Source organism: Callorhinus ursinus, unplaced genomic scaffold, assembly GCF_003265705.2.
Source record: "Callorhinus ursinus isolate GAN/ISIS: 27379988/994484 unplaced genomic scaffold, GSC_fseal_2.0 scaffold1, whole genome shotgun sequence".
In the NCBI taxonomy this organism is placed as follows: Eukaryota; Metazoa; Chordata; class Mammalia; order Carnivora; family Otariidae; genus Callorhinus; species Callorhinus ursinus.
Window position 1 is genome coordinate 43,675,768 of NW_027397063.1, and position 24,578 is coordinate 43,700,345.

At 35.3% G+C, this 24,578-nt stretch overlaps 1 protein-coding gene across 11 annotated transcripts in view; it reads right to left on the bottom strand.

Moving 5' to 3' along the window:
• CBLB (Cbl proto-oncogene B) overlaps positions 1-24,578 on the bottom strand; it is a 219,527-nt gene that overhangs the window by 39,449 nt on the left and 155,500 nt on the right. For 8 of the 11 annotated variants that reach the window (XR_003208751.2, XM_025873701.2, XM_025873660.2 and 5 more), the window contains exons 12-15: positions 23,388-23,753; positions 15,522-15,616; positions 3,160-3,303; positions 33-130 (exon numbers count right to left, since the gene is read on the bottom strand). Coding sequence is in view for 10 of the 11 variants with exons in the window: in XM_025873701.2 (XP_025729486.1) it covers positions 33-130; positions 3,160-3,303; positions 15,522-15,616; positions 23,388-23,753 (703 nt within the window). In the remaining variant the exon portion in view is untranslated. The remainder of the gene's footprint in view (positions 1-32; positions 131-3,159; positions 3,304-15,521; positions 15,617-23,387; positions 23,754-24,578) is intronic. The other 3 variants (XM_025873717.2, XM_025873709.2, XM_073892883.1) reach the window with 1 other exon arrangement.

Sequence of the window (24,578 nt, forward strand, 5' to 3'; positions counted from 1 at the left end):
TAGAACACAAAGAGAATATGTTTTATACATACCCTTTAAATATATGCCTAATTCAGGGATGTTTGATTTCTTCATCTCTGAAGATGTACCATGTGTTCCATTTAATATACAATGACCATTATCACAAGACCTAAAGCAGAGATCAAAGGACAAAAATCGTTAAGAAAAACTACTTTCCATTTAAAAGTAATTTGGAGGGTGAGATGAACTAGCAACCCTGCTGATACGCCAAGCTTGAAAACAAATATAATTTCCTTTTCTGGAAAAGGTATAAGAAATATAATCTAGATATTTTTATTCAACTATTTTTACAAAGAAGAAGTAAATATCTCATGGAGACAAATAATCTTTTTTTAAAGTGAAATCAAGAGTTACAAAGGCCACAAAAATTTTTGATAAGCTAAACACATCTGTGAAAATTAACATATTTGGATGAGTTCAATAATACCTTGTCAAGTTTTTGAAGAAAAACATGTAGTAAAGCAAAAATAAATATGTAATAGTCCCAATGACTTTATTATTTGCTGATGGTATTTAACATATTTTTATTTCTGTAATTTAAGCTTTCCTTATAATAAACTAGAGCCCATCAAAGAAGAATTATTAAATGTTCCAAAATTTCATTAAAATTCTGATGGGCATATTTGAAGACATAGGGTCTGTGTTAGAATTTCACTACCACTATGACCAAAACTCTCGCACTTCTAGTGGCTTGTAGACAAATGACTTTGGCAAAGGCCTTGGGTACATGACAAATATTTTAATTTGGGTGTCTGTAAAGGATAATACTTACTAAAAAAGTCTTCTTGTTGTTTGTATTAATACACTGGAATCATACCATGACCACAATGGACAAAACCGGGCCATGGGAATATAGTAGGAAGTGAAAGTACAGAGCATATTTTGTCTTTATAGTTGTGTAACAATGAACTCTCTGCTCACCAAGTTATTCTGTTCACAAAAAGCTACAGGAAACAGAGTTTGTATTTTCCTTTTCTCTGATTTACTCTGAATTCTTGGGGCAAAGTAAAAGTACATACATAATGGACGAGACAGTGGATACTTAAATAGTTACTGCAAGAGTGCTTCATCTGAAATTCATTCCCATTCTCTCTGGTGGCCACATCTGTTTCAGGTGCCAGAGATGGTTCATTTTAAAATAGTTATCATGTATTGAATTTTCATAATAATGATGGATTTTTACTGAAACTGAATTGAATTATTCATCTACTGTTTGACTTTTTCCACATATTGACAATTTATTTCTTCTGATGTTCCAAAGGGGGAAAAGGAAGTTTTTAAGCTTAAAGAGCTTAAAGAGTGCTCTGTGGAGGACATAAGAAGTTACTTCATCCATTGGCTTTCGAGAACAAATTAGATAAAAAATTCACTCCAATTAAGGTTAGAGATTATCAACATTTATTACTTCTCTATAACAATAGAAAGATGGTAATGGTGGTCATTATTTTCAGGATTTGGGAGGCCTGCCACCAAAAATCTCATCCAATATGATCTGACAATTAAAATTTAAAGCATTTAAATTATACCTCTCACTTCTTCAGCAATGAAAAAAATGAAATCCCAAGGAAACCAAAAAAGCTCATCTTATTTCAGTCTTTAAAAATTACTCTACATTTGTCAGAGTCAAAAGGACTAAAAATTGTGACAATTTGTGTTTGATGTGAAGGAATAACTTTTTTCTAATAAGAGCAGTAGACATTTGGCTCTTCTAATATGAGAAATTGCCTCTCAGTAATTTATCTTCTCCATGATACTGTTTTATCAACAAATGCCTTAAACACCACTGATTAGCATGAAATGCTTTGGTTCTTGTTTTGAAATATGAAGCCCTAGACTGCAGGATGTTAGTAATCCAGGTTAAGAATTCTCCAGAGTGTTGATAATTCTAACCAGGATCACTCATGTAGACAGCTCTCTGGTTCAAATGAGGATTTGCTTCTTTTTTCCAAGTATTGCATTTTCACCTCCATGTGATACTCAAAGGCACTAAAACATTTTTTAGGTTTTTCATCTGAAAAAAAGGAAACATTCCACTCATAAAATGCTTTCCACTGATTGACTTGACCTTGAAAAGGAAATGGCACATGAAGGAAAGATGACAGAGATGGCTGAAGCGTTTGGCAGTTCTATCCTCAACCAAGAGCTGCTGGAAGGCAGGAAGTCTGGGCCACCAGCGGAGTCGAGCCCTATGCTGTGTGCTGAGCATCGCTCCAGGGATTCCGTCTCACAAAGGCAATGAGCTCACAAAGTAAGTTTTAAAACCAAGATTTGACTTACTGAGTACCTTGTGTAAGTCAAATGAGAAAAAAGAAAAATATTTGAGATTACAGATTACTATGTCAATTATGTAAGTGCAGAATCATCTTTCTACTTAAAAACACACTAATATTTCAATACACGCCACCCATTTTTAGTAACTGTTATACACCTCAGTGGAGCTGCCACTTCAAAGACCACGGGAGTCTCCATCATAAGGAGAACAAACAACTGACGAGAAGAAAAAAAAAGACACTATCCCTCACAACCTTATTCGAGCTAAGGAAAAGTAAAATAGTTCCTGACTAAAAAAAATACAGCTAAGGGAAATACTTTTAGTTAGTTGTGTTTTTTTTGTTGTTGTTGTTGTTTTTACTTCTTCAAGATATGATGGATAGAAGTAGGTAGCATATCAAGAAGGGAAATGAATATATATTATACTAGTCTTTACATCATGAAAAAAAATTCTAAGGAAGGCTGGGTAATAGTTTTGGGGCAGTGATTTTTCTTCATGAGATATGTGCTTAGAACTGATAATATGCACTGAAAATAGCGTATTGAAAATTCATGAATTAATCACCACAATACGTAATGTACAGCATTATTAGACTATAATTTGTTTTGTGGGGGGGAGGGGCAACAAACTGTTCCATTAGATTTACTAGTTGATTAATTTAGTTAAATGACTTCCTGATTAATGTGAAATCTCCATCTTTTAGTTTTCTCTGAAAATAATGCAGAAAATAGTATATAGGAAGAGGTTGTTTTGACCAAGAAATCAAGGATTTTTAATTAAATACATGTAATTCAGTTGCTTAAAAAAAACCACAATGATAATGCTTGTGCAGATGTGAGGTGATAAAAAGCGGCCTGTATGCTTACCTAAGAGGTTTTACATTATGGCAATGAGATGGTTGTGAATTCAGGGAAACAGGATGGGATGAAGGAATCTTGTATTCATCATCATCTTCCTCTACTGGGTCTCTGGTTTTCTCTGAAAGGGAATTTGCTAACGGGCCAGTACACCTACCGGAGAGGGAAGAAAATCCAGTCTAGTTTCAGCATAACAATTCAGAACAGGCAAGTCGGATGTGATATATTCAAATCAAAGGAGCTACTTTGTCACTTGTGTTCATTTTTCAATTACAGGGTAACATCAGAAGGGCTGTTCTTATACTAAATACAGATGAAAAGGATTTTCAATCTTTTGTTAAGAGTCTATTGATGAAATAAAAGAATTTTCATACTTATAATTTTAAATGGCACAGTAAGAAAAACTAGTATCCTGTCAAATTAAATAAAAAGGTCTTGAAGTTAAAAGAGAATGTATAAAATTATCCAAACCAAAGCTATTAAAATATTAACATTTTGTTCCATGGGTACATTAAATTGGGTAAATTAAGATAATAAATATATACGCTTGGTAGTTTTATATATTAATGAAGTCTTTATAGAAAGGTCAAACTTTCTGTCTTTTGTGAATATTACCTATAGCTGAAAAAAAAATCCAGTTCAATTAAATTAATTCCTTCTCCTGTGGAGTTCAAGTACAATTCAAATTGTTAATTTTTTTTCCCCAACAACTACTAAGAACTAAAAATGACTGGAACAATTAGGAGTAGATAATAAGAGAGCTTATTAAAAGTCTTTGAGGTACAGTACATTATTTTCATGGCTTCAATTCCCTGGCTAAATAAAAAAGAATGAAAATGAGTACAACAACCATCTAATATCAAAATAAATTTTCAAGCATTTTACTTGTCCATGAGAGTAAATAAACAAAATAAAACAAAGCCAAACAAGGAAACAAAACCTACTGTTTTCACAGTTGTCGCTAATGGAGTTTAATCTAATTCTTGCTTATGCAAGTGAAAAATATCAAAGTAGAAACACACGCACCTACCCTAACTTTTTGGCATCGAACCAATTTGCAAGACATTGTTGGTGTATATAAACCCAAAGCTTTTGTTAATCATGGTGAAACCTCTGTTTCATTAAAAGTTTTTTTTTTTTTTTTTTAATTCCTGTGACTGCAATTTTGAAGCACCTTCTGTAGAGGGAGCAAGAATCCTTTGGTACATGTGCCATCAAGCCTGAAATAACTTTTTCATTTAGATTTCTTCTCACTAGTTAGAACGAGAAAAAATTTAAGGGCTTTTCTTTGTGCCCATTACAAGAAGACATTGTGAAAAACGTAAAAGTTTAAGTTTCAACTATGTATTTGAATGCTTAGAAAGTTCAAAGATTAAAGAAAAATCCCTTCTAAGACTTTTCAAAAGCATATTTTTACCTGTCTTTGAGGACTTTCTCAATACTGATTTTTGAATTCTTGTTTGTTTGAACAATCTCCAAATTCAGATGACAGTTTATAGTGAGATGAAAGCACAGTGACACAGTGACAAAAAATCCATGGCCCAGAGCCCAAGCTAATGACCTGATTAATAACCTACGGGTTACACCTCCTATGGTGTAACCTTAGAAGAGGTATGTATATTCCAAAGGAAGGCTGGGGAGTACATGGACTGCAAAATGGTGATCTTGATGGGTGTTAGAGTAGGGATATCAAACATGACCAAGGACATCGATTTACCTAACTCAACGACCAAAATGGGTTCTATCAGCAAATGAAAGAATATACATCCTTTCTATATCCTAATATACTTTCATTCATAATGAATCCTTTTTTTCCTATGCAATTCAAGCATATCTTGTATAAAAGAAAAAGACTTGTTAACCAAATGTTCAACAACATCAATGTTAGAAATCTACCATCTGCCTGTTGAGGGTTATTTCCAAAGATTTAAGAGTTTCCAAAGAAGCACTGCATATTGAGACAAGAATGGACAGTTTTTGAAATCACATCTGTTATGGCTGATTCTATATTTTCTCTTCAGTGATAAAGAATTTCATCTGGGTAATTCCCCCCCCCTACTCTTTTGCTTTGCTGCAAATCAACATATGGAATATTTCTGAAGAAAATGAAAAGTAAAGCCCACCTAAGATTTTATGTAATAATAAAGGCTTACTGCTAAAATTTACTAATCATGGATTATTAGCTTAAGTGGATTTTAGTGGATTATATCTAGAAGTGAAAAATGCCTTAAGTGGCATTTCTATCTAAATCCAAAAAAAGTGCTTAAATATCCCATTTATCACCATTTTAATAAGTTCGAAAAAGTCGGATACTATTTTTCTTCTTTGTGTTTTTAATGCAAACTTCTTATATCAGTATAATATTCTACTTAGATAAGCCAGTTTATAAGAATATCATTCCAGTGCATTTTTTAAAATTTTTTAAAAGATTTATTTATTTTACAGAGAAAGAATGCATGGCAGGGGAGGGACAGAGCGAGAGGGAGAGAGAAACTTTAGCAGATTCCATGCTCAGCAGGGAGCATGATGCTGGGCTGATCTCACAATGCTGAGATCATGACCTGAGCCGAAACTGGGAGTCAGATGCTTAACCAGCGGTGCCACACAGGTACCCTTCGTTCCAGTACATTTTATTCAGCATTACATAACTTTTTATATCAAATTAATCTTATCCAGTACTGAAGGGAAAAATAAAAGCAGTTTCTATCCTAACAAACAGGAATGTACAGTCTGGACTTTGGGTGATTATGTGTCAATATAGGTCCAGCTGTTTTAACAAATGTACCATGATGGTGGTGATGTTGATGATGGAAAGGGGAGGCATGTGTGTGGGGGGCTTACTATAAGGGAACGAGAAAAAATTTAAGGGCTTTTCTTTGTGCCCATTACAAGAAGACATTGTGAAAAACGTAAAAGTTTAAGTTTCAACTATGTATTTGAATGCTTAGAAAGTTCAAAGATTAAAGAAAAATCCCTTCTAAGACTTTTCAAAAGCATATTTTTACCTGTCTTTGAGGAGGTACCACTGTACCTTCTCTTCAATTTTGCTGTAAATCTAAAAAAACTAAAGTCTCTAATTACTCTAAACTTCTCTAAAAAATAAAGTTTTTTAAAAAAGAGAAGGCACAAATAAGATAAAGAAGTTGTATATAAAATACCGAAAGAGAAATCTCAATTCATGTAAATAATTACACTATTTGTAATTATATGTGGAATTTTTTTTTCTCCTCACAGACTAATTCAAAAAATAGGTTCAGTTTTACTCACCAATAAATAAGTGGTAAAAGAATTAGTTTCATAATTTTCCTTAACTATCATGTGTGTTTACTTTTGGCAGTGGAGAAAATACCTAACTTACGGGACACAAGAAAATTTTCAGTCATTGATTTGGCTTCTGAGAAATGTTTAGGGTATCAGAAGAACAAAGCAGAGCAAATTGTATTTGGCTGGTTCCAAGTTAAAGCTGCCAAGTAACCCATCTCACCATTTACACCCATTACTTCATTCCCTTTATATTATCATCCTACACTCGCGGAGCGCTCTGCACTGTGACTGTCATTCTGGAGTTAATACTCGGGTAATGCACAAGGACACATCCTCTCAAAGATGCATGGCCATTCTCTCCCCAACCTGCACCTCTTGTTAAATTCACTGTGTTAGTTATCTGAGCCTTCAGTGAGAAATACATCCATTTTCTGCAAGTGCACACTTGAAACAAACCAATAATATGTTTTCCAACGCTGTTCTTAGTGATTTTTACATTTCAAAACAAACTCACAGATACACTCCTCTATAGCATTTTATATTCTTGGTGTGAGAGGCACATAATCAGAGGGGTGACCTGCATATCCCACTGGCTTTATTTATGTAACTTATAACTCAAACACCACCATTTGCTGTGTACTTTTCTTTCCTTCAATTGAGTAATTCTTGATAACTCAGTCCATCAACTTTTCCAGAAAAAAAGGCAGAGTAGAAATACCCACTTTCATTGTCTATCTATGAACCTCTTGTGACATTGCCCGACAAAACAATTTTCTTTCAACTTTAATTTGTTCGATTATATGTATTTAGTATATGTTCCTTCACTGACACTGTGTTTTCTATATATTCATCTATGTCTGTCATCTATTTCTGTCCTGAATTGCAAAATGCTTAAGGATAGACCCTGAGTCAACAAAGGCCTGGCATGGTGTGTGTCTGGGGGAGCACTCACAGCTTTTAGATAAAAATGAGTGGTTATCAGAGGAATAGATGACCAAGCTGTTAAGGGGAAAAGAACAATCATTTTTAGTATTCTTTCGTAATCTATAAAGGCCTTTTAAAAAATTATTTCACTCGTTTTCCACGTGTAAGAATGTTTAATCATATCTGAAGGCAAGGTTTTAAAAAATATCTTTTCTTAAAACTGAATCTTCAGAACCTGCTGTATACACTAGTCCATAATTCTTGTATTAATTATCACAATCCTAACAGGGAAAATACTTAACTCACAGAAATCATAGCCCTGGGAAGTGGTGACACAAAATAAAGCTGTATTTGAAATGATTGCACAAATAAGTAATTTCCCCAGTATATCAGAGTGAGTTTTATAATACATACTGATTTTGAGGGTTCTTTCATGATATCGAGAAAAGCTGGTGTGGCATATCATTATGTTTAACATGCGCTTTCCTATAAACTTTAATTGTAAGCATTTCACGAACTTGTATATAAATTGGAGAAACAAATTTTAAGTTACATTTTTAAGTTAACTTACTCAGAACCAATGTCCATCTCTAAAATTTTTAGGGGGTCTGCTTTAGAAATCAAGAAGATAGATACTGAGGAAACACATACTTTTCTTGAGAATCTAATTTTTCAATATATGTTGGACATTAAAGACTTCACGATGATATTTAAAGTGGTATTATTTGTAATCACCCCAAACTGGAAATAACCCAAATGTCCCTCAGTGGAGGAATGGATAACAAAGCCACAGTACATTTTAAAATGGAATACTTACTCTGGAGCAATAAAAAGGAACAAACTATGGATACACTTGATAACATGGATGAATCTCAAATGCATTACACTAAGTAGAAAGAAGCCAGACTCAAAGGACTATGTACCACATGACTCTATTTATATGACCTTCTGGAAAAGGCAACACTATATGGACATAAATCAGATTGGTAATTTCCAGGGGTTTGGGGTGAGGGGAGACATTGACATTTTCTGGAGTGATGGAACTGTCCTGTAACTTGATTGTGGTGGTGAGTACATGGCTATGTGTTAGAACTCACAAAGTTGGATTTTACTGTACATAAATTATGCTTTAACCAGGGAAAATTTCATTTTAAAAATTAAAAATTCATTTTAACTCATTTTAGATATTGTAGATAAGCATCTTTCACAAATATGCTGAATATTCTTAGTGGCCTTCAAATAACTTTGAGAAGTCAATGAAATCTTAACAGAAACTAAGAAATGCTTGAATGTTGTGGAATATGCAAAGATGCCCTTGCTTAATATGAAAATAAAATCTCATTCTAACCCTACACATTTCTATCAATGGATCGATATGTTCATGGAGAAATGGAGAATATATGATAGATTATGCCTCTGTGGGACCAAAAAGAGACAGTATAAGGAATATATTTTACATTGTATATTTAAGTAGCATCCAAAGGCTCACAGTTTTCTTTTCTTTCTTTTTTTTTTTTTTTGAGAGAAAGAGAGAGAGAGAGAGAGAGAATGTGTGAGTCAGGGGAGGGATAGAGGGAGAGGAAAAGAGTCTCAAGCAGGCTCCACACTCAGCACAGGGCCCGATGCGGGGGCACCAAAATCATGACCTGAGCTGAAATCAAGTTGGACACTCAACCAACTGAGCCACCCAGGGAACCCTAATGGCTCACATTTCTAAGGCTACCTATTTTTTTGTGATCATAAATGAGTTCTTTTTGTAAATTATAAGTAACAGGTTTGTCAGATCACTAGGACTAATGTTCTATCAGTTCTCATCATAGCTTTTAGAGAAAATCAAAGATTAGTGGAATTAACGGCACTCCCCCCCCATCCAGGTTATAGCCATCCACCAAATGTTGTTTTCCCACAAAAGATGAGAAGGGACTGCAATTCTATGTGAATTTAGAAATTATAATACTATGATAAAAGGGAGAAAAATAATATTCATATTTATTTTATACACTCTCCACACATTATTGCTTTCTCTGTTGAGACTGGAATAAAATGATATACTTGCAACCCTCAACTGTTTTCATCAATGTCTCAACAGAAGATTCACTAGAAAACCTATGTTAGGGTGGTCAAACTGCTTTGCAGGAGATTTGAACAAAACTTTATTTTCCCGAATAATCTTACTGATTTATAAATTAAGTCTGAGTTTCAAATACTAAGTTTTACCAGTAGGTAAAAATCAAATGCACAAGCATTCTACATGATACAAGAGAAGAATGCCACAGCGATCATAGTGAACAATTTGAAAAGAAGGACCCTTGGGACGCCTGGGTGGCTCAGTCGGTTGAGCGTCTGCCTTTGGCTCAGGTCATGATCCCGGGGTCCTGGGATCGAGCCCTGCCTCAGGCTCCCTGCTCTTTGGGGAGTCTGCTTCTTGCTCTCCCTCTGCCCTCCCCCTGCTTGTGCGTGCGTGCTCTTACTCTCTTTCTCTCTCAAATAAGTAAATAAAACCTTTTGTTTTTTTAAAATAAAATCTTAAAAAAAAAAAGGAAAAGAAGGATCCTCTCCACCATCCCCTATATATCATGTCAATTGTTATTTATAGGAGACTGTTATCTTTGGTAATAATGCACTTTTCCATTTACCCAAGGTAAAACAAACAAACAAAAATAGTGCAGTATTTTGGCAAGTCTTAAAAAGATTTTAAGGTACTACTAGAGGAAAGCTGTTCGGAAACTAATAAAAGAGCAACCATATTCATTTGCTAGGATTAAGAAAACAGAGTAGCTCTTAATTATAGCTTTATCTTCCACTAAAAAGTTTTCTACCATCTTTTCTTATATTTAAATCAATAACACTAATTTCTTATCACTGAGCATAGAAAGGATTCTAAAAACTGAAGTACATATTGCCTACACTGATCCTCAGGTGAACAATAACAGAACATGTTTTCCTGCTCTTTTGACACTAGGCACACGTAATGAAGCCTGGTACATACCATATACAAAATGAAAAATTCCCATCAAGCTCATTCCCTTTTAAGTGTTTTTAAATTACAGTGTGGTATTTATGGTATTAATGTCTCCTGTGGCTTAGTCCTTTTTTCTCTTCTTTCTCTGTCATCCACTTTTTAGTTAAAAACAAAGCAAAACAAAACAAACTTTCCCCTCTACCAGGAACTCTCCAAATCGTTTCATTCACACACTGATCTAACTTTATAGTTTTACACTCAGATTTATAGAGAGACCATTCTGGTGACTGTTTAAAGGCAACCACAGTCAAGGGCGCCTGGGTGGCTCAGTCGTTAAGCGTCTGCCTTCGGCTCAGGTCATGATTCCAGGGTCCTGGGATCGAGCCCTGCATCGGGCTCCCTGCTCCGCGGGAAGCCTGCTTCTCCCTCTCCCACTCCCCCTGCTTGTGATCCTGCTCTTGCTGTCTCTCTCTCTGTCAGATAAATTAAAAAAAAAAAAAAAAAAAAGACAACCACAGTCACACGCATGTTCACATGCACAGAGGCTGATGTTCGGAAGCGTGGACCTCTCTGGTCACCCTCACTGGAGAGTGGCAGTTGTCGAGGCTACATTCACAAAGCTACATTTCTAGTTTATTTTCCCTAGCAATTTGGGATACAAATGAAGATTTTGGTAATAACCGATAATGTTTACTAAAATTTTACTCTACAGAAGTGTTATAAATAAATTTTCCCTAATTAACATTTCAGGGGTAAATGGCATAGTCTACTCCAAGGTAATACTTTAATATATAAGTTCCTATATTGTTAAAAATCTCACAGAGTTAACATTCATATGTCTAAGAGTATAACCAATCTATTAAACTTGAGCATTAAGTTTATTAGCTTTCGATAGCACCTACTGAAATATTCACCTGAATATAATACAAATTTTAAGCTTAGATGGTATGTTCAACTGTTCCCTCAAAATGTCTATTTAGGTGTGTGTGTGTGTGTGTGTGTGTGAGAGAGAGATAAGCATCCCAAACTCAGCAGATCCCTAAGTCTCAGTTTTATACCTCTGTCCTGTTCCCGCATCTGTTCTTCTCCAGTCTCCCTCACTTTGGAAAATGGCACCAATGATTCACTCAGTTTCTTTAGCCAAAAACCTATGTAGGGGTTGTCACTGACTATCATACCTCACAGATATCCAGTTTATTAACAGATACCATTGGATCAAAATATTCCCCAAAGCTGACCCAGTAACTATCACCATGACTCCAGTCAAAGCCCTGACCAGCTCTGATTGGTCTACCATATCAGACAAACACCACTCTCCATTGGTCTCCCTGCTTTCACTTCTGCTGTCCTAAAGACAATTTTCCACATTAACAGCCAGGGAAATTCTTTAAAAATGCAAACCAGTATCATGTCATAATGCTGATCAAAACTTTCTGAAACTAACCAAACCAAAATTCTTATTTTGGCTTTAAAGGTGGTATAATATTTAACCTCGGAATACCTTATTCAACTCTAGTCAAATTATTTCAAGACAAATATAATTTAGTCAAGATTTAAACTACAAAGTAAAAATAATCCACATAGGATTTTTTTTTCAATCTCCTCCTAGAAAATCCTAAGTACCCATGTTTTAAGCTTTTATTTAAAATTTTACATTTATAGCTAAATGTCAATTATGTTAATTAAATAGAAACCATTTAGAAAAACTATTTAAGAAAAAAATAACTATGCAAACTAGTACAGTTTTAGCTTGCTTCAACAGAACATTTTTTTAAAAATAAATTCTATATTCTTCTAGGTCTCAAGATAGTTATATAATAAAAGTCACATAATTGCAAACATAATTTTATAAGAAAGTAAAATTATCAGCGTAGCCTCTTACATCAAGTAAATGGGAATCACGGTAACATCAAATAATTTAACAATTACACTTTGGTAAATATTTATAACAACACAATGTACATTTAAAAAGGAAAATGCTAGCTGTGACTTTCCTGAATTCAACTTTGGGATTTTCAACATTTGCAAGAAATATAAGTCTACGTTAGGTAGTAATATGTGATTTTGCTTTGGGCTGATTTTGAAACATGCAGAAAGAGTCTAACATGGAATTAGGTACTTGAACATCCAACACCCCTATTTCATCCCTATTTGCTGAGACCTCTGCTCTATGCCCCTCTAGGGCTACGGGTCTATACTCATTGGACTCTGGTTATACATTCTAATGAGGCCCAGGTAGACCAAACATAAAAAACAAAAACCAAACAAAACTAGAGCAGTAATCCAACTCATACTGGCTTCAGCAATGAGACACAAACAGCCAACTACAAATGAACACTTAAATTACCAAATATTTCATATATAATTAACACTATAGATGAGTACCCCTTAAAAAACATATTGCATAGAACCTAAAAAGTTGAAGCTCAAAAGGATTTTGGAGATCCTTTAAGATAAACAGCCCCTTCATTTATCAGATGGAGAAAGTGAGGCCTGAGAAACAGTTACCTTCTTCAAAGACAGTCAAATACTTAATATTGCTGGAGTCAAGTCTAGGATCAGGTTTGACTATTTTAACGTTCATTTCAAATTTCCATGCTGGTTTTATAATAATACAGTCCATAAATGATTAAGACAAGTGCTTATTAAAATATTAAGTAACAAAGAAGGGCATGAAATTACCTCTACAATATAATCTAAATCATGTAAAAAAAATCTAAAAAAAGTCAAAATGTTAAAACTCTGGACATTGATATTTTGAGTATGTATATGCCCATATTTACATATTTTTTAATTTTCTTTCTTTTCTACAGTTTCCGTATTTTATACAATGAACAACTGCTACCTATATAGTCAGAATAAAAAACTGGAGATAAATGTGACATTAAAAGTTGACACTGTATTGTTAATTACGGTTAATTTGCAGCATGCAGAATCAAAAACTAATTTGCTGTTAAACATATACTGTTAAAATATTTCTCTGTTCAAGTAAAGCAACTGCATCATTTCTGAGGGAAAAATCAAGAGTAAATGGGGATAACATATATTCACATGCACTTACAAACTGAAAGACTAGAAAAATATTAATAAAACACACTACGCTATGAATTTATTCTTAATTTACAGGAGAAACAGGTATCTAATATTAAATATATATGAAGCAAACAGCAACTTCTGCTTCTTACCCACTTGCCAATAGGAATTTAATAAACAGAATATGTGAATTTCATCTCTAATTGGCAACATTTACTTCATTTTCTGCATTATCAGAGTTAATTGAACTTAGATGTTTTATTATATATATATAATATAATATAATATAATATAATAAAACATCTAAGTTAAATTAACATATATATATATATATATATATATCCAGAGTTCATTTGAGGCTAGGATATCCTATGTTCTTACTGATTTGGAGCCTACTATATAGAATATGTGTGTTTGCTTCCAATTTTTATGTCAGCTACATTATCTGGCAGTTCCCAGAAAAGTTACCACTGGAGAATGCTCCAATTAGCTTAGTTTCCCACTGTCCCCTGAATGATGTCACGTTTCACACTCTTGCTTTCTTCTTGTCCGCTCACTTTTTGGACTGTGTCTATTCTCCATGACTCAGGAAATTTCCATCCCCTCTATGAAACAGCCTCGGACTTACGAAGTCTGTAACAGTCTTTCCTCCAAGCATAAGTAAAAACTAAGAAGTTAGAATTATACAATTTAGTGCATAATGTTCTCTAGGGATTTCATGTATGTTCACTTTATTTTCTAAAGTAGAGTGCAAATTTCTTGGGGGCTGGGATTTAGCTTATCCTTCTTTTGTATTCTTCTGTATAGGGGAGCTCAGTGACCAGCAGAGGAAGGAGTGAAGATGCTCTAAGACTTTCAATTAGAAGTGAGATCTTACCCAATAGTCAACCAAGCAACTAGGTACTCTCGGTGTATTCATTACACAGCAAACACAGTAAGGGGTTATAGAAGAATCAGAAAATTTAAGAAAAAGTTTTTGCTCTCAAAACCTTATCATCTTTTTTACTGTGGAGAAGCACTTTAAAATTAGAAGACAGTGGAGCAGAGTTCATAGTTAAATGTATAGGACATAGACTGTAGGAAGAAAAATGAGAATTAGTCTTACCACTTACTGTCATTATGAAGATGTCACACAAGTTTTCATAAAGAAATAGAGCCTGAGACATGGACTTTTAGAATAAAGATTCTGAAAGGATGGTGCATAGGAGGAAACAGCTTGAAAAACTCACAAAACCAGAAAAAAAAAATCAAGACAAGATTGGAGGGTAAGCATTAGGAATTACTGAACAATGTTTTAGTTGGGTAAAATCCTGTGGATCTTACTGCTAGCAGAAGAGCACAGAATTAATTTAAAAGGAAAGAAAAAAACAAATGCTGGGTTTTAAAGAGGAAAGTGATCTGGAGAAAGCAGAATTTAAATTCAATCAGCTGTGTAAACGAAATATATTGGAGAAAAGGCAGGGAGCCTGATTTAACATAAAGAGCAGGAAAATGGGAATCAGGAGACTTGGTTTTATCCTGCTTTGACTTGGGTAGATCTACCACTTAACTAACAGTCCAATGTGTCTCTTGTGTCCCCATTTTTCAAATGTGATAACCCGGGTTAACTTATTTTTCAGCTAATTCATTTTAAAATCCATTGATACAAATTCTAAGATCGGGACATACCATCATGTGTAAGATTCTTTCAGTTGTCCAGCTATGAGGCAACCGGAAAAATTAGCTGATTATAAAAAAAAAAACTTCCAAAGAACAATCAATGCGAGTTAGTGACTGAATGGGAGTGACTGAATGGCTTTGGAACTGGGAAAATTGAAGGAGTCAAAGATTATTTTCTGATATCACACTGGGTAGTTGGGATAAATGTGACGCCCCTCAGGGAGAGAGGTAAATTGGAGGGGAAAGCTCATTGTGCTACTCTGTCCTCTTCTCCGATAGAAGGAAGACTTAAATTTTCTCTCCCCGAGCTCTGTGCTCAAAGTTTAGGTAAGTGTCATAGATGCTGTGGTTCCCAGCAAAGAATCAGGAAGGATCTCGATTTCTGGTACATTAGTTTGTAAGTCTGGCTGGATCATTTTTATTGATGTGTTTCTATTCACCTTGTACTTTCTGTATGGAGTACTTCACACCCACTATTTACCATAGCGTTACACACAGACAAATGACCTCCAAATTCAACAGAACTCACTTGATGCTAGGGAGGAGAGTGGCCGCGGGAGGAGGAGGAGAAAGCCGGGGAGGAACATCATATTCTTCACTTCCCAGGTGGCCATTAGAAAAGACCTGAAAGGAAATGAAAGGGCTTGTTTAGAATTTAACTTCTGGAGGACCTTAAAACAGTAGCAGCTCTTAGAAAAACTGTAATTTTGAAAAGCATATGTAATGTCAGTTTATTTAAACAAGTGAAATATCGTATAACTTACTTAGGAGTCAGAGGCACCATAGCGATTATTCACCACCACCCAAAGGAGTACCAAGTTATATGTAAAAAATATAATACAACGTGATTCTTGAACATATTGAGAAGGAATACATACTATAATTTCTATAAATCTGATACAGGTAGCTAGACACACAGACAGTAAAATTTCCCAAATACCTATCAGTTTTTATGGAAAAGTTACCATTCTCTATAGGATTCCATGAAGAGAAAGCAGTACTGGTGCAATTCTTATTTCAATTCTTCCAAATAAAAGTGTTCTAAATTATAGCTCTCTGGGGTTAACAGAACATTTTTAAACTTCTTGATAAAACAGTACATGAGTACAATCAGAAATGCCTTTTATCTTTCAAGGCGGAAGCTTCAACATTATTGGCAATGAGAGACCTGTTCTGGTTTTCAAAGCGCATGCAATTTTAAATGAAATTTTTCGTGTGAACAGCACAAACTAAAATTGTTACCTTGCTCATAGGGTACTGTGGAGAGCCGGTGTTTAATTACTCAGAATAAGAAATTCCGATTTCCAGGTTTCTCAGTTATACTACCGGGACTGAACAACCGCTTGTTACTAATGCAACAACTTGGAATTAAAGCAATTTAAAAAAAAGAGAGAACGACTTTGCACAGTCACACACATACAAAAAAGGTTAGACGTATTTTAAAATCTTTAAGTAATCATTAGGGTTTTATCATGGGGCTCCTACCGAAACTCTTATTAATTCATATTTAAAAGGTAGGCTGATGTGGGGGCAAAAGGCTGTAACATAACCTGAAAAGCCCGAGAGCCCCATTACCAATTTCTTTTCCTCCCCTCGTATTTCTAAAATGGTGTTGAAGCTTTTGGAACGCAAGATAAAAGTCCATGCCCTTCTCTATCAACTTAAAATAAGAAACATGGTTTAAAGAACACATTTGAAATATATCAGTGATTACTTTTCAGAGTTACACAATCTAAATCGTATAGCATTGAAGTGTCACTCTAAAATCTAGGACCTGTGCTAGAGTTCCAATTTCTCCTTTGCATGTCTCCCTCATTAGAGGCGATGTTACAGTTATATGTGAACAAAACAGATCCCAAACACTGTCTCATTCTGAATTCCATGTTCCCACCTGCACCCATTCTAGTAAACTTAGAATCATTTTAGCTGCCACTGCCTGAGTGAGTGCAATACATTACAGGTTGAGCTAAAACTAAATATTTTATATTCTTTGGAAATGTGAAAAGCCTGTTTATAAATAGGAGAAAAAAATTGTTCCTAAAATGTGTAGACTGATAGCATCAACTGAAACAGTTTGTATGGAAACCCCATGGATTCAGGCCTTTTTTTTTTTTTTTTTTAAAGAGAGGCATGTGAGTGGGGGTGGGGTGGGGCAGGGGCAGAGGAAGAGGGAGAATCTCAAGATCTCAAGCCGACACGGGGTTTGATGTGACGACCCTGGAATCATGACCTGAGCCGAAATCAAGAGTCAGACACTTAACCAACTGAGCCATCCAGGCGCCCCAGATTCAGGTCTTCTTTAATTCTTTAACTACGGAGACATCTTTTTCTTCTGCCTTCCCAGCTGACTATCCCAAATGTACCACAACTCCATTGAAAATGCTACAAATTTAAATATTCTGATCCTATTACTCTTCTGCCAAAAAACAAGTAACAATGACAAAAAAAAAACCTTTAAAACCTCTTTCCTGTCTAACAAATTAAAGATAATTTAGTGTAGAATTCAGGACACTCTATTATTGGTTTCAGTCTACACTGCTGTATTTCACCTAGCCTGCCTATGCTCTCTATTCTATCCATCCAAAATGGACCTCCTTCACTATGCCCATACTCCCTTCCTCCATGCTATTCCTCCCTGTCATGTCTACACAAACACCCTCCAAACTTTTCATGTCTATAAGCCAGTGACCTTCTTGCATGCAGCTTTCTTTATTTCTTCTTTTACACTGCATCTCAGTGAGATTTGTTTTTCTTCTTGAGGAGCCCGTATTGTTCTTTCTGAATGCTTCTCCTATGCCTTATCTTTTAGTGAACTAATCCTACACCTGTCTCCTTCTCACTAGACTTTGCTTTATTCATTTTGTATTTCCCCTGGTGTCTTGAACATCTTAAGAACTCATACAGCTGAAAGAGGTTGAAGAAATAAAAAGACAGTAGGGGAAGTTTAGACTTATGGAAGAAGTTTAATCTGAGTTATCATGTAACTTATTATAAATTCTAGGTTATCCTAGATTAATATATTTCTACATGCCTTAAGATAGCATCAATGCTAATCTTGAAGTGTGAAATGTCTTCTTAAGATTCAAATATTGTCTAAAAATTAAGCTTCAAGTATTTGGGGCCCTTGAGATATCGGGTCTTTTGTGATCATCTTAGCACAATTTAAGACAAAATCTTTTATTTGTACAAAACACCAAAGGCAATCCCTTTTCCCTATCCCACGTATGTGAAGCCACACAAACATCACCCCAAAAATATGGCTACAATTTGTCCTTCTATGACATCAGATTGGAAATGAAACCACTGTACGCCGAGGACTTATTTCTTGATAGCTCTTCAGATTTATAGATAAGTTCGAGGTATTCATATAAATATGTGCCTCTTCACCAAAAGGCAAAAGCCACAATCTCAAAAAGGGGACTCTTTCGATGTATTTATCTAGCAGCATCTTCAAAAGATTATTGTACACAGGATCATTTTAGAATAATGTCACTTGAAGTAACATCGCAAGTCAGAGATAGTTTTCTATCACATTAGAAACAGCAGTATTCTTAAACTTTCAAGAGGAACGAATAAAGATAGTTTAACACAACGTTATTATCTGGATATAAGTAGATAAATTTCAAGTATCCAATGACATTTTAAAACATTTTAATGCAAATATTTTTACCTCAGCTAATTAAAACAAACCAACCCAACACCAACAATAAAATATCTAGCCAACAAAATATTTATTAAGGAGCAGGTTTCTAATGTGGCTAGAATCTGAGAATTTCAGAGAAAGGAAGCAGTACTACTGGAAAGAAATCCCTTACCAATAAAACAAGATAAACCTAATAATTCTTAGCCTGCAAATTCAATTTAAAAGTAAAGTATTACCTTAGCTAATTTGCTGACGCTAGGTGGGAGGGAGGAGAGAAAAGGGAGTCAATGAAAGTCACAGAAAATTCTTACACTTCACATTAACGATGAACTGAATGGCTCTTTCCCTCACAGCTCTCTACAAGTAGCAAATGGTGTAATTAGAATTTAATTTATTCTTGCTCCCCTTACCATTTATCTAGTGAAGATGCAAATGGAAAGGGCAAATGCCTCTAATGGATGGTGGGAAGTGGCACAGTGACAGAGGACATATGGTGAAGGAAAGTGAGTTTTCTCTCCATTTACGGGTGTTCATTTTATGAACTTCCCCTGCAGGTACATCCAATTCTAATTTAAGCATTTCGTGCTTACTCAAGTTTTCTTCTCTTTATAATGGGAAGCTAATAGTTCATTTGAAGTATTCCCTCTAATGAACACAAGTCTACATGAGAGTTGTTCCTATTTCACACAAGCACGTGTTTGTTTACAATTGGAGAGAATGCTGGGTTATGTGAAGATACATCAACTTCCAAATATCTAGATCCCCATCCCCTTTACTCCCACAATAAAATGTTTTAGAAACTGCACACAGGGGGGCCTGGGTGGCTCAGTCGTTAGGCGCCTGCCTTCCGCTCAGGTCATGATCCCAGGGTCCTGGGATCGAGCCCCGCATCGGGCTCCCTGCTCCGCGGGAAGCCTGCTTCTCCCTCTCCTGCTCCCCCTGCTTGTGTTCCTGCTCTCGCTGTCTCTCTCTGTCGAATAAATATTAAAAAAAAAAATTCTTATAAAACAAAACTGCACACCAGGTATGGAGGGTCAGGATACATTGTAACATTTACCATTCTCATGAAACATAGGAGGAAAAAACTCCTATTTCAAATGAGAAAATTACATGGTACCTTCGGCTGAAAGTAGTGTTGGAAAAATACACTAAAAAGCTGTTTTTCCTCCTTGTATATCACGGATGTCCTCTTCCTCCAAGCCGTTTCCCTGCCCTGCCCTCGCCCACCCCAACCCCAGCACATATACACTCTCTTGCTTCTACCATCAGCTTAAATATTGTACTAACTCAGCAACCAATGTACTCATTAGGAATTATGCTAAATAAAAAGAGAGGAGGGAGAGAAAGAGATGATGATATTGGTCTTAAATTTGTAAAAAAGAAAAAAAAAGTACTACTATTATGAATGAAAATGTCAACTGTCACAACTTCTACTGCTCCTTTATGTCTAGCTGTTACTTTTGGTTTTATTCCAGACCTGAGGAGTAGGAGGATTTAGGTATTTGGAGGGTAACTATTCTCCTAGATAAGGTACTATTATTCTTCCATTTTATAAAGTAAGAAAAATAAGAGAGACAAAATAAGAAACATTCTTAACTATGGTTCCCAGAAGGGAGGTGGGTTGGGGGGACGGGGGAAACAGAACCGATTAAGGAGTGCACTTGTGGTGAGGAGTGCCGGGTGATGTACACACGTGCTGAATCACTATATTGTACACCTGAAATTAATATAACACTGTATGTTAACTATACCGGAATTTTAAAAAATAAGGAAATATTTTTATGTTATAAATAAATCTACTCATTTAAAAAAGGTAAGAAATATAAGTGGAGTTGGGGCAAAGATGTAGTACCTTGCTCGCCTCCACAAAGTAACTTCTAGAGCAGGAAGTAAGACTCTGTGCTGATTCCAGAGTCTGGCTGATCTGTGCTGATAAGATGTTTAGCCCTGTTAAAATGCAGCTACCAGGTTTGCCTTATCCTTGTCAGTTTTCCTTCTGCCTGAAGGATTTCTCTGCTATAAAAACCTTTTGTTAAATTTGGGAGGGGAGAAAACATTGGGATTCTGGTTATCCTGAACACCAGGAGGGTCTTGCATATAGAAAGCACTTACAAATGTGAAATTTAATCAGTTTGGATGGAAGAACTATAAAGATGTAGGTGAGAAACAAACTCCAAGGCAGGAACACAGAAACTGAGAACCACAAGATCCCAGATGGACTCAATCCTCTGTCAGATGTTAGTTGAAGCCAGTGTCTTAGATTTTGCAACAGTGAAATGAGAAGAGGAGTTAGGTTTTTTCTACTGTATGTAAATTATGATGTACCTTGTGGTCTACTGAAGTTCCTTCATAAAGATAATAAAAGAGAAGAAGAGACATCTCTTTTACATTATTTATTACATTAACTATATGTAAATCCTTCTTTATAATACACCATAGAAGTTGAACAACTAGACTGAAATCATAAATCTTAGAAGTCTAATTTTGGTTAAAACTGGTTATAACATGAAATCAACTTTGAGAATATAAACATTGCATTATTAATACATATAACATATGAGATTAGACCTTAAAGAATCTTTTTTTTAAGATTTTATTTATTTATTTGAGAGAGAGAGAATGAGAGAGAGAGAGCATGAGAGGGAAGAGGGTCAGAGGGAGAAGCAGGCTTCCCGCCAAGCAGGGAGCCCAATGCGGGACTCGATCTCGGGACTCCAGGATCATGACCTGAGCCGAAGGCAGTCGCTTAATCAAATGAGCCACCCAGGCTCCCCGACCTTAAAGAATCTTAATGAGGATTATTAAGCCAGAACTAAACAAGATTAAAATCCAGCTTTCACTATGAGATATTGTGCAATTTACTCAGTGTTCTCTGGGATATTAATATGTACCAATGGTCAGGACACAAAAGTTCACATAGAAAACATTTAAAGGAATCTTCAAAACTGAAGTCACCACTAATATTTCATACCTAATAGTTAACATAATAAAATTTCATACCTATAACCTAAGAAATTATAACCCCAATTTAAAAAGTGGTAACCTTCCACACAAAAATTAATAGCCAGTATGTTCTAGGGCTTAGAAGGGCAGGTTTATATTAATGCTAAAACTGTATAACATATTATGTAAAAGAATCCAGAAATAAGAGGTCTTCAATGAATGGGCTTAGGATAATTACTATAAGTTTTTCCAAAGTCCATTCAAGAAATAAATTGTACTGTGTTGCGAGATATAACCAGTCAATTCATGTCAGAGCTCATTCCAACACTCTTCTGAAGACAAGTATGATCAGGTATGAATGAAGAGTAATAGAGGCTAAAGGAAAAAAGAAAAAAAAAAAAAAAAACAACCCAGCAGATCCCTCCAATCCAGATTCTAGGTTGTGGAAATATACATTTGATGATGATAAGCACTCCATTTTCAGAAAACATTATAAAAATGCTTTTATAAATACTTTCTCTTCCATTTACATGTTTAGATGACCTTGGGGGAAACCTTTAGAGACCTTCATATTTAAAACAGATGATATATTTAAAGTACTGAAGGTACCGAGGTGAGTCACAGACAAAGAGTCATGGCAAACTCCCAGCATTCCTCCCCTTTGTTTTGAATGCCACACTAGACATTTTGACTCTTCATATCCTGGCTACCCTAGCACCTCTGAAGTTAAATATTATTAAACAAAGTTTTCATTATCACTTAAGCTTGACACAAGAGCACATGTGCACAGTACATATGTGCAGGCACACACACACACACACACAAAGGTTGAATACATGTGTCGTGCTTCACATTTCTTTTTTTCTTGAATCTATGGTGAATTCATCAATGCAAACCATTATTTTAAAGGAATTTATTACTCTCCTAAAATAACAATTAAGGATCAATAGGGAGGCATCACTTTAATATTACAGTCCTCAAAAGAGGCAAAGCCTCCTTCAGCTGAGGGAAGATGGCAACCATCTGATCTCAGAGCCAAAAATATCATGGAAGCAAATACCAGAAAATATTATAGTACAACTCTGCCAAGGGCCTACCAAGAATTCTAAACTCAATGATTTCTGCTGCTGCCTCTTTGGTTCCCTATAAACTTAAATTCTTTCCTGGATCTATAAATGATGGTGGTGATATCTTTCAAGTTAGAGCTCAACATGTGTGACATTCTCTTTCAGTTTTATGGAGAAACAGCTTGCTCTGTAAGAGTGACCTGGAAGTGCTGTCTTTATGTATGGGAGAACATTTTACCTGGACTCACAAGGTGACTGTCCTTGGCAACAATTTCAATGGCCGATTTATGATACGCTATAATCAACTTTTTTTTAGACTAGGTAGAACCAGGTGAGTTAACAACAACAACAACAAACAAAACAAAACAAAAAACAACGGTGCTCATTCTCCCACCAAAAAGTTATTAATAGGAAAAAGTTTTGGCAGATGAAACAAGGGAAGGTGAAATAAATCTCCTGCTAATGATCTAGTGTCTTCACATTAAAATTAAATCATTACTTAGAACCTTCTTCCTGACTTCTTTTAAGTTTTAATGAGCTTCTGATTATTTATAACTTGGAGATAATTAAAGACCTTCAGGGAAGTGCCACACCAGGCAAACACACACACATACACACACACACACACACACACACAAAACAAAACAAAAAAAAACCAAAAACCACTGCCCAACCTTTTATTCTACCGCCTATCAGAAGAGTTTGAGAAGACTGTTTAACTTCTGCTTTGCTTCTTTCTTACCTTGGCTCCTTCTAAAGGCAAATCATGGCGTCTGTGTTTCCGCATAAGCACTGGGTCAGAGCCCATTCTACCGGGCCTTCCATTTACATTTGAACTTGCTGTGATTCCGGGCTTTGGAGAGCCATCCCCTAAGAGCCGACATCCCACTGACTGATTAGTTCCAAACACATCCCGAGGGCACCAGGCTTCAAGAGGCATTGGCTGGTCTCGGGAAGGCACACTTTCCACATGATGGAAGTGACGACTCACTCTATTTTCAGGTGGGATTGGGGGCGGTCTCTCAGGTGGAGGTGGAGGAGGATCTCTTAAGGGAGGAGGTGGCGCTGGGAGTGGTTTATCTTGTTTTCTCACCATACAAGGAGAAGACTGAAGAGATACAATGGGAAAAAAAATAAATTAGAAGTTGTACCATACACTGAAAAATGATTTCCAGACTAGTCTATTATCACTTTTGTTTTCTAAGCCATAATGGAATTTCATTAGATTCCTATGTCATCTTTTAATGTTTCTTTTTATCATCAATTAATGACATTTTAAAAAATTAATGAAAAGCTTACACAAATATATCTCATTAGAATTTTTTGTAGAAAATGAATACATAAACTTGACTGTTCAGGACTATAAAGACTCTACAGGAAAAAGTAGCAGATATCAAAATTATGTGATGATTTTGACTGACTAAAAATAATATTTAGTCCTTAGTTTATTTGCACTTTTACCCAATTTAGGAGAGAGAAAGAAAACTATCAAAGTTGCTGTTGTTTTGCTTTTTTGAAAGAGCAACTTGATTTGTAGTATCTCTGAAAGAATGAAAGTGCTGGTTCTGCCATTTTCATATTTGCTACTGCAACATAAAGCAACTGATAAGGGGCAAATTTGCTCTGGTCCTGTGTTTTACCAGTTATTACCAGAAGAGTGGAAAATCATAAATAACAGAGCAGCATTATTTGTAGAACCTATCTGAATTTGTATGGATCCTTAAAATGAAAAAATATCGGTCTAATTCCCATCTGGAAATATGAAGGTACATGCACCTAAATTGAATCTATGTGATTGTCATGGTTTTATTTTTATTTACATGGTTCATCCGATGAATGATTTTGTGTTTTATGGTTAGAGAATATTACAGAAAAAATGGAATGTGCTATATGTTTACATAATTCTAACTAAATACAATCCTAAAAAGTCTTA